The sequence below is a fragment of the Ranitomeya imitator genome, chromosome 4, assembly GCF_032444005.1.
Source record: "Ranitomeya imitator isolate aRanImi1 chromosome 4, aRanImi1.pri, whole genome shotgun sequence".
Classification (NCBI taxonomy): domain Eukaryota; kingdom Metazoa; phylum Chordata; class Amphibia; order Anura; family Dendrobatidae; genus Ranitomeya; species Ranitomeya imitator.
Genome location: NC_091285.1, coordinates 452,808,148 through 452,822,022, shown reverse-complemented (window position 1 = coordinate 452,822,022; position 13,875 = coordinate 452,808,148). Strand labels below are relative to the sequence as shown.

The window sequence follows — 13,875 nt, the reverse complement described above, 5'->3', positions numbered from 1 at the left end:
GGGTGTGCCCCCATTTGATTCCAATACTTGTAATCTGTTTTGGGTGTCCGCCGGTTTAGAGGATATTAATACAGGGGGATTCTCCCTATCCATAGGTCCATCAGGTGGTATATTGTCAGAAATGGATGAAGTTTTATGTCCCTTTTGGCTACAAGATCTAGAGGTGGATGGATGAGGGGACAAGGAATTTTCCCCTTCTGGAGTAGGGTAGACAGAAAATCTGTCTTCCGACAGAGTGTTGTCCAGTGGACTTTTGTCCACTTTATCAATAACTTCAAAAATTTGTTCAGTTTGCGAGGTGTTGCAAAATTCACATTCTGGGATAGCATATCTCCCGAATTTCTTACGTTTTTTATTTTTAATCTCTTGTTCCTTATTTTGTATTCTATTACGAATGTTAGTTGACAAATTAATAATTGCAGGGTGGCATTTAAATGGTTTGATCTCATGTTTACTCTCCAAAAGTTGTTTCTTTCTTTTCTCAATAATGAATACCACAGCCTGTTTTGAAAAAGCTCTAAACACTGAGTCCCATTCCGACAATGTGTTTTGATCTCCAATATCCCTTGACAAAGCTTTATAGATGGTCAGGTCTTTTGGAATGCAGGCATAAGCTACGCAGCGTTCTAGGGTGGCAACTTCCCATAAATCACATATTTCTTTCAATACTAGTTGCTCCAATAGTTTTAAAGATTCTTTTTTTTGTGAATGTTTTCTTTTTTGGGATCAGGAGGAGCTTGTTGGTGTCCAAGGTTGAAAAACTTTTGGATATTTTGCATGCGGTCTTTTCTATCTGACCATAAGTCTCCCATTATAAGAGGAATGCACCCCTACCTACTAAAAAAAAGTGTTTTTAGAAGATATAGATAAAGAATTGCACCTAGTAGCACTAATGTAAAAAAAAGTTCTGCTGCAAATAAGACAATGACCACACAGTTGTCAATATAGAAATGGTAAATAGATAAAATATATTCGAGCTTTTCCTTGCTGGAGTAAAATGTCCCTGTTCGGGTGCAAAATCCACTGAGAGCTATCACACCAATGGCGGTGTGTTTATAGCCCGTTGAATTACCAAGAAATTTCAAGAACGGTCTCCAATCCACATAGGCTTCAACCTACATATGAGGTACATTTAGTTAGAGAATAACAAATAAAATAGATTCTCTTCTCTAATACTACCACTGACAGCTGAAAAAAGTTGAGAGTCCAGTGGAAGAGTAGAGATTATAGTATTAGATACATTTTGGCAGCTTTGATTGCTTTCACAGTTTGTGTCTGACATATATTGAAATAATCCTTTCACTAACTATTCAGATATATTCTATTCTTCCCTAAAATACCTTACATGCTAAAATAATTTATAATTTACGGAGTAGACATTAGTGTATGAGAGACATTTCTGTAGGCTTGATTGTGTTCCTGAGTTTGTTATTGCCACGTATAAGAAATAATCCTTTCACTGACAATTCAAATATATTCTAATTTCTCCTAATACCCCTCATATCTAAAAATAATTTAGGGTTTGGTGGCTGAGTAGGGATTACATATTATATTTTTTTTATTGCTGCCACATACAATAAAAATTATTTCATGGACAAATCAAATAGACTCTAATCTGTAATAATAACACTATTAACTGCGTAGATAATTTAAAATATGTAAGGCATGTATTAAGGAATAGGAAAGTGGGCGTGCTGCTGATGGTGCATGCAGAGGCCGTGGCCATGGTCCAGGTGAAACTGGGTCTGCTGCTGGATCTCTACAAATATGCTCATCCACGAGACCAAGCTTCATGTCCCACTTTTCAGGGGGACAAAGTACACCATTTTTGAAGCCAAAACAGTGTGAACAGGTTATGGGTTAGATGGCAGATAATGTTTCCAGTCTTTTTCCCAGCAGTCTGGACTACATAACCCTGATTCTCTTTCCTCCCACTATGCCAAGTCCTAGAAGACAAGGAACTTGGACACTCCGAGGAGCTCTTTACCTTTCCATTTATGGTTTCTTGTGGCCTTTCACCATGTAAGTTTCAGAAGAGGCATGAGGAGATTGTGTGTGCTGAATACTAAATGTTTGAGCAGCCATGGTCAGAAGAAGCTGATAGTGGTGAATGGCAATTACAGTCTCAAGAGGTAGATGATGATGAGACAAAGTTGCTAAAAAGTCATGTTAAGAGAACAAATGAGGAGGAGATCCAGAGTAAGAAAGTGGAAGATAAGGTGGTGGATGATGAAGTCACTGACCCAACCTGACAAGGTGGCATGCAGAGTTAGTACAGCAGTGCAGAGAGGGAGGGATTTTCAACACCAGAACAGGCAGAAAGAGGCAGTGTGGCTCTCAGAGTACTCCCACACGGCCAGATCCTAGGCAAAAGGTTAGGTGTTTCCAGCCTTGCACTTTTTTTACAGAAAGTAAAGAAGATTAGAAAACACTGAATTGCAATCAACAGGCGATCAACAGAGGTCTGACCACTACCAGTCTGACCACCACCAGCATGCTCAGGCACATGTCATCCAAGGACCCAACTAGGTGAGCCAAACACCTGGGTCCCCAATTAGTGTCTGTGGGTGACACCACTGCCTCTTCCTCTGTGCTGTGTACTTGCCAATCCCCTGTCCAGGACAAAGGCATCCTGCTCTGTATTTGTCAGTGCACATACACAACCATCAGCAACCACGTCCACTTCCCTGTTCGAGTGCAACTTTCAGCTATCCTTACCACAGGCCTTGGAAAGCAAGTGGAAATATGCAGCCACCCATCCACAGGCTCAAACACTGAATGGCCACATTTCCAGACTGCTTACACTGGAAATGTTGCCAATTAGTCTTGTGGACACTAAGGCTATCTAAAATCTCATTACTGCGGCAGTCCCTTGATGCTCACTCCTCGCCAACATTATGTTTCATGGAAAGCTGTCCTCGCATTAAAACAGCACATGTCACATAACATAAACTATGCCCTGAACAAGGCGGTTATTGGAAAGGTCCACTTAACAAGTGAGTAATATGGTTGTTTATTTTTTTATTTCTTTTACAGATGAGATGGGCATTGGAGGATTATCTTTATGTGGGAAAAGGTGAGGAATATGTTTGTTTATTATTTTTATTCTTTTACAGGGGACATGGGCATAAATGAATTAGGCATAAAGGTTAGTACAACTGTACTTTTTGAATTTTTATTTAAAAAAAGGTGTCAGTGTTTTTATTTGAATTACAGGACTTTATTCTGGCTGTGTCTTTTTTGCAATCTAGCTATGGAGTTTGCAATGTGGGTGTCTTATAGACGCCTCTCCATTACTAACCCCTATGCTTGAAGTCAGCGGCCATAAAACAGCTGAAATAATTCCCCAATTGGTACCCCAGGTGCCACTGCCACAAGGCAAGTGGGAAGAGCCAGGCAAAGCAATTGGTGCACCTAAAACTTTCTCTTTCATTCCAAGATCTGGGGTAAGAACAGCTGAAACCTGTGCTGGGACAAGGATTTGGAAATTCCTGATCATGGTTCCTCAGAATGTGCAAGAACAAGTGGTATCTGTGCCAGTGTCATGGACAGAGTATTTGCAAGCAACTTGAACAGGGGAAGAGGCAGTGGTGTAACCCACTGGCACAATCTTGGACCCAGGTGTTGTGACACAGCTGTCGAGTGACCCAAGACCAGGGGCGCCTTCCCTGTCCCTAAGACTAGAGAGCACCCTAGATCACCCTATTTCCTGGGATACTTCTAAAGGTGAAGATGCTGTAGCCACCACCCTTGCCTTGTCTCCTGAGTTAGCCCTACATCAGTTCTCTTCCCCCACCCAGGGAAGAGGGGTGCTACTGTACACTGCAGTACGCCAACCCAACAAACAAGGCTGCTCAAACAATGGTTAGCTGAAAGCACCAGGCATACAACATATTCACTCACATATAACAGAGGAAAGTACCAAGGAGTGGAGGATGAGGAAAAAACAAAGTAGAGTAGGGAAGGGAATTATCACACTTACAAACCATTCACAGATAACTCCTCCAAAACTCCTTCTCATATGAACACCTCTCCTCCTAAGCCATGCAGCAAATGATAGCTGTGATATGGATTTCAATCAGGAACCAGATATGAAAGGGGATGGGAGTGGTTAACCAAGCTCAGCTGAGAGCTCAGAGTTTCCAACATGGCCGACTAACCCTTGTTCTGCTAAAAGAAATAAACACCATTAAACCAACGGAGAAGTATTTCTTATCAGTGCAGGAGCAATCAGACACTGCGGTCTTCTGGCTCCACTCTGTTGCTGTAGCCCAGTGACACCAGGCTTTTGACCCACCAAGTCGGGTGTTTAGATGACATGTGCCTTGTGGTGGTTAGGCTTTTAAGGTACCGTTACACTAAACGACTTACCAACGATCACGACCAGCGATACGACCTGGCCATGATCGTTGGTAAGTCGTTGTGTGGTCACTGGGGAGCTGTCACACAGACAGCTCTCTCCAGCGACCAATGATCCGGGGAACAACTTTGGCATCGTTGAAACTGTCTTCAACGATGCCGAAGTCACCGGGTAACCAGGGTAAACATCGGGTTACTAAGCGCAGGGCCGTGCTTAGTAACTCAATATTTACCCTGGTTACCATTGTAAAAGTAAAAAAAAAAAAAACGTACATACTCACATTCCGATGTCTGTCACGTCCCCGGCATCCACAGGGTTAAAACTGCTTTCGGCAGGAGCGCTGCTAATGGGCTGCTTTGTCCCTAGTCCTGCTGGCGTGCCGATTCACCACTGGACTGTTCCTGGCCACCCTTCTGCCTTGGGTAATCTTTATCCCAGCATTTGCTGGGGACGCTGTTTAGCGGTCCTTTCTCTGCTGTTAGCATGTTATTTTGGGACTATGTTCATAGCCCAGTGAGTCTGGGTAAGACACCTATAAGTGTCCCATGAGCCGCATGGGTTACTGTTTATATTCAGTCACCTTTTTGGGTCAGGTACCCATCGCTATGTATAGGGTGGTGCAGGGTGTACTTTCTCTGGCCAGCTTGGTATTTTCAGTTGACCATATATAGTCCTTACTTTATCTGGGGTACTGGGGTATAGGCAGGGATACAGCATTGCAGGTTTGTACATTTATTGTGCTTTATACATATTATTGTACCTTGCATTTATTGTTATGGACAGGGCTTTGTGCTTGTTGTTTTTAATTATGTTTTGTGTGGTGTTTCAATATCTTGTTTCTTATTTTTATATGTGGTGTGTATCATTGGAGTGATACCTGTTTCTTTGTTTGCATTACATGGAGCGCTGCTAATGCACACGCTGCTGCCGAGAGCTTTCCCTGCACTGTGTCAGCGCCGGCCGGCTGTAAAGCAGCGGTGACGTCACCGCTGTGCTTTGCTTTACGGCTGGCCGGCGCTGACACAGTGCAGGGAAAGCTCTTGGCAGCAGCGCGTGCATTACCAGCGCTCCTGCCTAAAGCAGTTTTAACCCTGTGGACGCCGGGGGACGTGACAGACATCGGAATGTGAGTATGTACTGTTTGTTTGTTTTTTACTTTTACAATGGTAACCAGGGTAAATATCGGGTTACTAAGCGTGGCCCTGTGCTTAGTAACCTGATATTTACACTGGTTACCAGTGAACACATCGCTGGATCGGCATCACACGCCGATTCAGCGATGACAGCGGGTGATCAGCGACAAAAAAAAGGTCCTGATCATTCCCAGCGACCAACGATCTCCCAGTAGGGGCCTGATCGTTGGTCGCTGTCACGCTTAACGATTTCGTTAACGATATCATTGCTACGTCACAAAAAGCAACGATATCGTTAATGAAATCGTTATGTGTGAAGGTACCTTTAGTGGTCAGGCCCCTGCTGATCTTGGCATGGCACATGTTGCAAATTACTATTTTTTTGTCTCAGAACTCTCTTTAAAAAAGTCCATACTGGGGAACACCTAACTCTTTGACAGAGAAATTCATGAGTGTCAGTGCTCTGTGGAACAGTTGCCGTGCCTCCTCCCTCTGGTCACCTCACTGCCTCTTCCTGCCTGTATTGGTGCTGCCAATTCCTCTCCATCAGTACTGCTGACCTCACTCTGCATGCCAGCTTTACAGGTTGGGTCATCCAACAACTTGTCTTCCACATTAGACCCTGGTCCTCCTGAATTGGTGACTTAACAACAACCTGACTTATCAGCAACTGTGTCTCATCATCTATCTCCTTAGACAAAATTTGCCATTCCCACTATCTTATTCTTGTGACCATGGCTGCTCTAGGCTTTGTACATCACTAAACAGCATTTCTTCCTGTCCTTAGAACATGCAGAGTGAGATTCCGCAATCAAGAAATGATAATGTAAATAGCTCCATAGAGTGTCCTAGTGTGGGATCACTGTTCTCCTGGGACTCAACACGGTGGGCGGAAGGAGGATCAGTATGAGGATTTAGTGAACCAGACTCTTGGCTGGTGAGACTGGACCATGTAAAAGTCTAGGTGGTGTTAGCAAGCATGCTGAAAACATTATCTGCTATCCAACCGACCACCTGTTTGCACTGATGTGGTTTCAGAGTGGTTTCCCATGCCTCCCTGCAAAGTGGTACAGGAACCTATGTGCCATGAATGGACATGTTGCTTGCTCTCCAGCATCAGGCGCAGTTGCATATGCCCCACTTCCTCACCATCTGCATGCATCATCATCAGCACTTCCACTTCCCCATACCTTACTATACGCCTTATGCATTTTTAATTGCTAGGTCTCTGGAAACCAAGTTTCCTAAATTCTTTGAAACAACATTTTTTAATAAAGAAAAAAAATTTTGTCAACTGTAACAGGCCAAGCATTTTTTTCTTAAATCTCAAACCACCGTAATTTCACTTAAAGCTGGTTAAACTGTGCGAATGACAATAGTCAAGTTTAAAAAAAAAAAAAAAAAATTGGAAACCTGTAGCCGGCCAAGCAGTTTTAATAATGTAAAACCAACATAATTGCACATATGAGATAGCAGGAACGCAGGATGCAGTGACGAGCAAGAGACAGAACAAGAGTTAATGGGTTTATTACAGGGATTTCTCCTCGCAGGGAGAGACAGGGTTAAGGGGGGGGGAATAAACTTGGACTTATTATCAGGGTAGGAACAAATGGTTAGGAAACTGGTAAACTTATCAGTTTGATGGTTTCCAGGCAGTGGAAGCTTAGAATTCCACCGTGGTGTCGTAGGTGACGCGTGAAGTCTCTGGTCTGTTCCTGGAGGAAGGTGAAGCACTCAGATGAGGTAGCGAGTTACTGGGGCATAGTCCGCCAAATGTCACAGTCTCTGCCTCTGCTGGAAGATGTAGCTGACCAGCACTGATGCCGGGAATGTAGACACCAGATCCTTGACGCTCCGCTTGGTCAGTTCCTGGCCGCACACTCACGGCCAGTAGCGGAACAGTGCGAGTGAGAGCTCCGGAAGTCAGGGTGGATGTACACACCACCTCAAGCCTCGCGCGTTCAGTGTGCGCCGGGTCTGAGGTACTGCAGCGTAGGCCTGAGTCATTGCATAGTCCCGCAGAGAGGTGATCTCCGAGTATTTTTTAGTGCTCGGAAATTTAGTTTCTATTGCCGCAGCTGAATGGTTTTCATCTGTTAGCCAGCATAAGTGCGTGTGGGGGTTGCCTGGTTGCTAGGGAATACCCACATGTACTTATGCTGGCTAACAGATGTAAACCTTTCAGCTGTGGCAATAAAAACGAAATCTCCGAGAACTAAAAAATACTCGGAGGACAGCTGAGCGTGCTCGGGAAATCTCGAGTAACGAGTATATTCGCTCATAACTAGTGAGTATTCAATCACAGCACCAGCTAATGCTCATCACTTCCAAACATCTGTTCAAACTGTTCTGCCTTAAAGAGTGTTGTTCTGTCTTCTGTCTCCCCCTGCAAAGTGGGACGGGAATCTAGGTCTCATGGATGACCATACTAGTTGTATTTATTCATGAGTGAGGGTCGGGATAGTTGCTGTTGCTCCAAAATTATTAATGAGAGCCAGCTGCTGGCCCTCAAAATTTGACGAGTGCATTCTCGAAGTGTTGGTTTAGAAGGGTAAATAACCAGCAGTGAGTGTTGTCCAAGCTGTATACAACACATGGGTCACAGGAAGCGCAGCAGTACATAAAGTTAGCCATGTCTGCCAGAGCCCCAACAGTCAAGACATCTCTATCCCCACAAGGAGGAGGACTCTCCATCTCTTCCAACTTCTCTTCCTTCTAAAATTTCAATATTATTGCTGGAAAATTAAAAAAAAAATAGCAAAAAGCTTCTGAAGCAGATAATGATTGCAACACTGTAAACTGACCACCAGAAAATTATTTCTGTTGAAATTCCAGCATTTTTTTTATAATGCCCTCCCTTCCAAAATTGAGTGAGAGCCACCTGAAAACCCCATCAAAATTAATGGTAGAGGGCCGCCTGAAGGGCACTCCCAAATTAATGGTAGGGTGGCCGCCCTCCAAAATTTAGGAGTGTATTTATGAGTTCTCCTAGGAGCATGAGTTGAGAAGGGTGAACAACCAGGAATCAATGTTGAAAAAACTGCTTATAACACGTGGGTCACAGGAAACACAGCGGAACATAAAATTAGTCTTGTCTGCCAGAGTCCCAACAGCCAAGAATTTCCTGTCCACACAATGAGGTGGACTCACCATCTCCTCCCCCTCCTCCTCCTGACATTTCAGTATTGTTGCTGCCCAAAATTTTTTATAAATTTTGCAAAAAGAATGTGAGGCAGATCATTTATAGTGATAGGAACACTGTGAACTGCTGATCTGCCAGAAAATGATTCTTGCTGGATTTACAGATTTTATAAACCAAAAAAAGGCCCTCCCAAAATTGCTAGCGAGCTGCCTAAGGACCCTCCCAAATTATTAGAAGAGGGCCCCCTGAGGGTCATACCAAAGTAATGGTAGTGAGTCGCCTAAGGGCCCTCTCAAATGTATGGAAGATGGTCACCTGAGGACCCTCTCAAATGTATGAGAGAGGGCCGCCTGAAGGCCTTCCCAAATTGATGTTAGATTGCCACCTCATGGCCCACCAAAATTCTGATTGCTGGCAGCCTGATGGCCCTCACAAATTTTTGGTTATATTGCCCCTACTTTGACCATACTTGTGGGTACTAGGGTGGAGTCGTAAGTAGCATCCCTGTCCATAAGCACTTGTTCACATGCAGGGCCGGCATTAGGGGCAGGCAGACCAGGCAGCTGCCTGGGGCCCCCACTCCCCCAGGGGACCCCAGCTAGCGGCAAGTCACGCAGCCACTATGGGCCCCTGTGAGGCAGCGCCGACTCCCCCGCCGCATTGAACTATACCGGCGTCTGCCGGTACAGTTCAAAGCAATAATGGAGGAGAGAGCATCACCTGACCCTCCCTCTCCCATCAGTCCCCGCTCTGCCTCTGACACAGCGGGTGCGCGCACACTCACTGTGACCCAGGCAGTGCGCCGGCAGCCGCCGACACAGGAGCAGGGAGCAGCGCGGACTTGGGGAGAGGTAAGGAGCTTGTGTTTTTTTTTGTTTGTTTTTTTACTGGACTGTGCGGCCTTTCTCGGGAGGAGAGAGGTGGGGAGGGAAGGGGGGATGTGAGCTGTGCTGTATACTCCTGTGTGCTCTGCTGTATACTACTGTGGGCTGTGCTATATACTACTGTGGGCAGTGCTGTATACTACTGTGGGCTCTGCTGTATACTACTGGGCTCTGCTGTATACTACTGTGGGCTCTGCTGTATACTACTGTGGACTCTGCTGTATACTACTGTGGGCAGTGCTGTATACTGCTGTGGGCAGTGCTGTATACAACTGTGGGCTCTGCTGTATACTACTGTGGGCTATGCTGTATACTACTGTGGGCTCTGCTCTATACTACTGTGGGCAGTGCTGTATACTACTGTGGGCAGTGCTGTATACTACTGTGTTATATACTACTGTGGGCAGTGCTGTATACTACTGTGGGCTCTGCTGTTTAATACTGTGGGCAGTGCTGTATACTACTGTGGGCACTGCTGTATACTACTGTGGACAGTGCTGTATACTACTGTGTTGGCTGTGCTATATACTACGTGGCTGTGTTATGTACTACTATGTGGGCTGTGCTATATGCTATGGGGGTATATTATATTCTATGGGGGAGGCTGTGTTATATACTATGTGGCTGAGTTATATATTTGGGGGGTACATTATATTCTATGGAGGGGGCTGCATTATATTCTGTGTGGGGCTTTATTAGATTTTATGAGGGATGATTGCATCGTACCCTTTGATGGGGCTACATTATATTCTACAGGAAGGTGGGCTGTATTATATCCTGTTCGGGGCTACATTATATTCTATGGGGGGGGCTGAATTATATTTATATTCTATGAGGGGTGATTGCATCATACTCTATGAGGGGGCTACATTATACTATATGAGGGGCTGCATTATATTCTATAGGGAGGTTACATTATACTCTGTGGGGGGGGCTGAATTATACTCTGTGGGGTGGTGTCTGCATTATACTATATGTGGGCTGCATTATACTGTATCGAGGACTATGGGGAATACATTATACTATATGAAGAACTATGGGGTGTATTATACTATGGGAAGTGAATTGTACTACATGGATGACTATGATGGTGCATTATACTTTATGGAGCACTGTGAGGAGTGTATTATGCTATATGGAGGACTGAGGAGTATATTTTAAGATATGGAGGACTATGAGGAGGGTATTATACTATATGGAGGACTATGGGAAGTGTATAATACTATATGGAGGATTATGAGGAGTGTATTATACATTTTACAATATGGAGGACTGTGGTGCACATTATAATATATGGAGGAGTATGGGGTGTATTTTACCAAACAAGCAAAATGCAGCATATTCATTGGGTGATTGGATTGTTTCTGCCGGAATAAAAATCCTTCTTCTCAGCAGCACATCGCCGGTGTAAACAGTAGATGTACTGCTGATAATAATATAATAATAATAATTTTATTTATATAGCGCCAACATATTCCGCAGCGCTTTACAAATTATAGAGGGGACTTGTACAGACAATAGACATTACAGCATAACAGAAATACAGTTCAAAACAGATACCAGGAGGAGTGAGGGCCCTGATCGCAAGCTTACAAACTATGGGGAAAAGGGGAGACACGAGAGGTGGATGGTAACAATTGCTTTAGTTATTCGGACCAGCTATAGTGTAAGGCTCAGGTGTTCATGTAAAGCTGCATGAACCGGTTACCTGCCTAAGTATGTAGCAGTACAGACACAGAGGGCTAATACTGCATAAAGTGTATGAGAACATGATGCGAGGAACCTTTTTTTTTTTTTTTTTTTATTATAAATAGGCCACACAGGGATCGTTAGGTTAATGCATTGAGGCGGTAGGCCAGTCTGAACAAATGAGTTTTTAGGGCACGCTTAAAACTGTGGGGATTGGGGATTAATCGTATTAACCTAGGTAGTGCATTCCAAAGAATCGGCGCAGCACGTGTAAAGTCTTGGAGACGGGAGTGGGAGGTTCTGATTATTGAGGATGCTAACCTGAGGTCATTAGCGGAGCGGAGGGCACGGGTAGGGTGGTAGACTGATACCAGGGAGGAGATGTAGGGTGGTGCTGAGCCATGGAGTGCTTTGTGGATGAGGGTAGTAGTTTTGTACTGGATTCTGGAGTGGATGGGTAGCCAGTGTAATGACTGGCACAGGGTAGAGGCATCGGTGTAACGGTTGGTGAGGAATATGATCCTGGCTGAAGCATGCTGATAACATGATACTGTATGGTAACCTGTTAGTGATCTATTAGTGATGGTTCTGTCCCCATCATTCTTTCTCAGACGGTGGAAAGAGGCTGGGAAACAAGCGTCCAACAATTTCAGTATTGTCGATCACACTCGTTTAGCGGCCTGAGATCAGTGCATGTAAGTACAACCGAAATGCTTCTGTGTGATGTGCAATATGTTAGCATTTGGGGCCCCATTTTAAACTTTGCCTAGGGCCCCACTTTGCCTAAAACCAGCCCTGTTCACATGTCTATTGTTAGATGAACATTCACAGTTACTGCGTTGGTCAGGGCACGCGTGTTGTTATGAGACACATACTAGTGTAAGGCGGGGACAGAACACAGCAACAAATTGTGTCAGATGGGGACCAAGTACCGAGGGATTTACGCCACCATCAAGTTGCAGAAGACCAAGATGTCTAAACATCAAGATTTCCAGGGAAAGCAGTTTGTAAATATGCCAGTTTAGTGTTTGTGCCTGTGGCTGGGGGGCAGGTATTTTCTGTGCGTTTCAAGGACAAACTGTGAACTCTGTGCTGGGGCAAGGAAGTGGACGTGGTTGCTGATGGTGCTTGTGAAGGGGGCTTGACACTACAAAAAGGTTTACAAGCTGTGATTAGAGATGGGCAGACACCTGAATGTTCAGCCGAACAGTTACAAAAAGTTTGGGTTCAGGTTCCAAAACAGTACCTGGCCCAAACCAATTCATTTAAATGGGGGCCCCGAACATCCAGTGTTTGCCACGCTGCCATAAGATTTTCTCACTGTGCTAACAAATGAATAAACAACTCTGACATATTGACTTATTGGAAAATTTGTCCATGTCCTTTCTTAAACAGGTAACCAAAATTATCCAATAACTTTGTAAATTATAAAAAACTTTAACCAGACACCACAGCTTGGCCCAAAGGCTCAAGCCTATTAACACCAACTTGCGTAACATGCATACAAACTCTTTTATTTACAGATACCCACTGTATATGTCTGTATTTTGGCCATTGAATGCATGTACCAGCACACCAATTTAATACTACAGTAGATGTGTATTGTCCTTGTTTTTCAGTTTTGTGCATTGGGGGTTGTGGACCATGGAATTACACCATATACGGTAACTTAAAGTAACCTAAAAATGCGAATGAATAAACAACTCTGGCTTGGTGGATATAAAATTTGTCTATGTGGATAAAGGACTTCCTAGAATCCAGACTGTAAAACCTGTAAAACTCCATAATATTGTAATTAGTAACCATTTACTTTCTAATGTACAGCTGATAACTTCAATTCCCATCTACCCAAATGTGATGACACAGCATTTAATCTTAATTATGTCAGACATTATTTTCAGTAGGCCTAGAGACATAAGCTATTGTCTGAAAGTTGACTGTCTTCAGTGGGTCAAGCAGCATAGACTGAGTTTGACCATTGACTTTTGAATTGATGTTTGTGAAGTGTTGAATGGCTGCTGTTTACCTCTTATATCAGCTCCTACAATTTATTGTTTACTATTTTTGTAGACAATTGACGCGGGGTCATTGAACAATAGATGTTTGCTAATATGTTAATTACTCATTGTACCACGCCATGCAGTTCATAATGTTTGGGACAAACATGTGTCAAGGTGATCTTGGTCCCCAGCAGTGCTGGTCTGGATCATCCACTCAATCTGAAGCATAACAGGTATTTACTACTTTTAACCTCTTACCGACCTCCGCTGTACTATTACTGTGGAGGTCGGATCCCCTGCTTTGATGTGGGCTCCAGCGGTGAGCCCGCATAAAAGCCTGGACATGTCAGCTGTTTTGAACAGCTGACATGTGCCCGCAATAGCGGCGGGTGAAATCGCGATTCACCTGCCGCTATTAACTAGTTAAATGCTGTCAAATGCTGACAGCAGCATTTAACCAGCGCTCCCAGGCATCGGGCTGGAAATAAGTGCATCGCCGACCCCGTCATATAATCGCGGGTCAGCGATGCGTCGGCATAGCAATCAGAGGTCTCCTGGTCGGCGCTGATAGCAAGCCTGTAATTCAGCTACATAGGAGCGATCTGATGATCGCTGATATGTAGCAGAGCCCATCAGGCTATGCTAGCTTCTAGCCTCCCATGAAGGC

General features: G+C 44.2%; 2 protein-coding genes across 6 annotated transcripts in view; one reads left to right on the top strand and one right to left on the bottom strand.

Moving 5' to 3' along the window:
- Window positions 1-13,875, bottom strand: part of LOC138676454 (long-chain fatty acid transport protein 2-like) — a 264,978-nt gene that overhangs the window by 198,175 nt on the left and 52,928 nt on the right. The gene's annotated exons all lie outside the window — the stretch shown is intronic.
- HYKK (hydroxylysine kinase) overlaps window positions 3,042-13,875 on the top strand; it is a 90,269-nt gene continuing 79,435 nt past the window's right edge. The window contains exons 1-2 of the mRNA XM_069765769.1: window positions 3,042-3,076; window positions 11,820-11,903. Coding sequence (XP_069621870.1) covers window positions 3,065-3,076; window positions 11,820-11,903 — 96 coding nt within the window. The 5' untranslated portion in view covers window positions 3,042-3,064. The remainder of the gene's footprint in view (window positions 3,077-11,819; window positions 11,904-13,875) is intronic.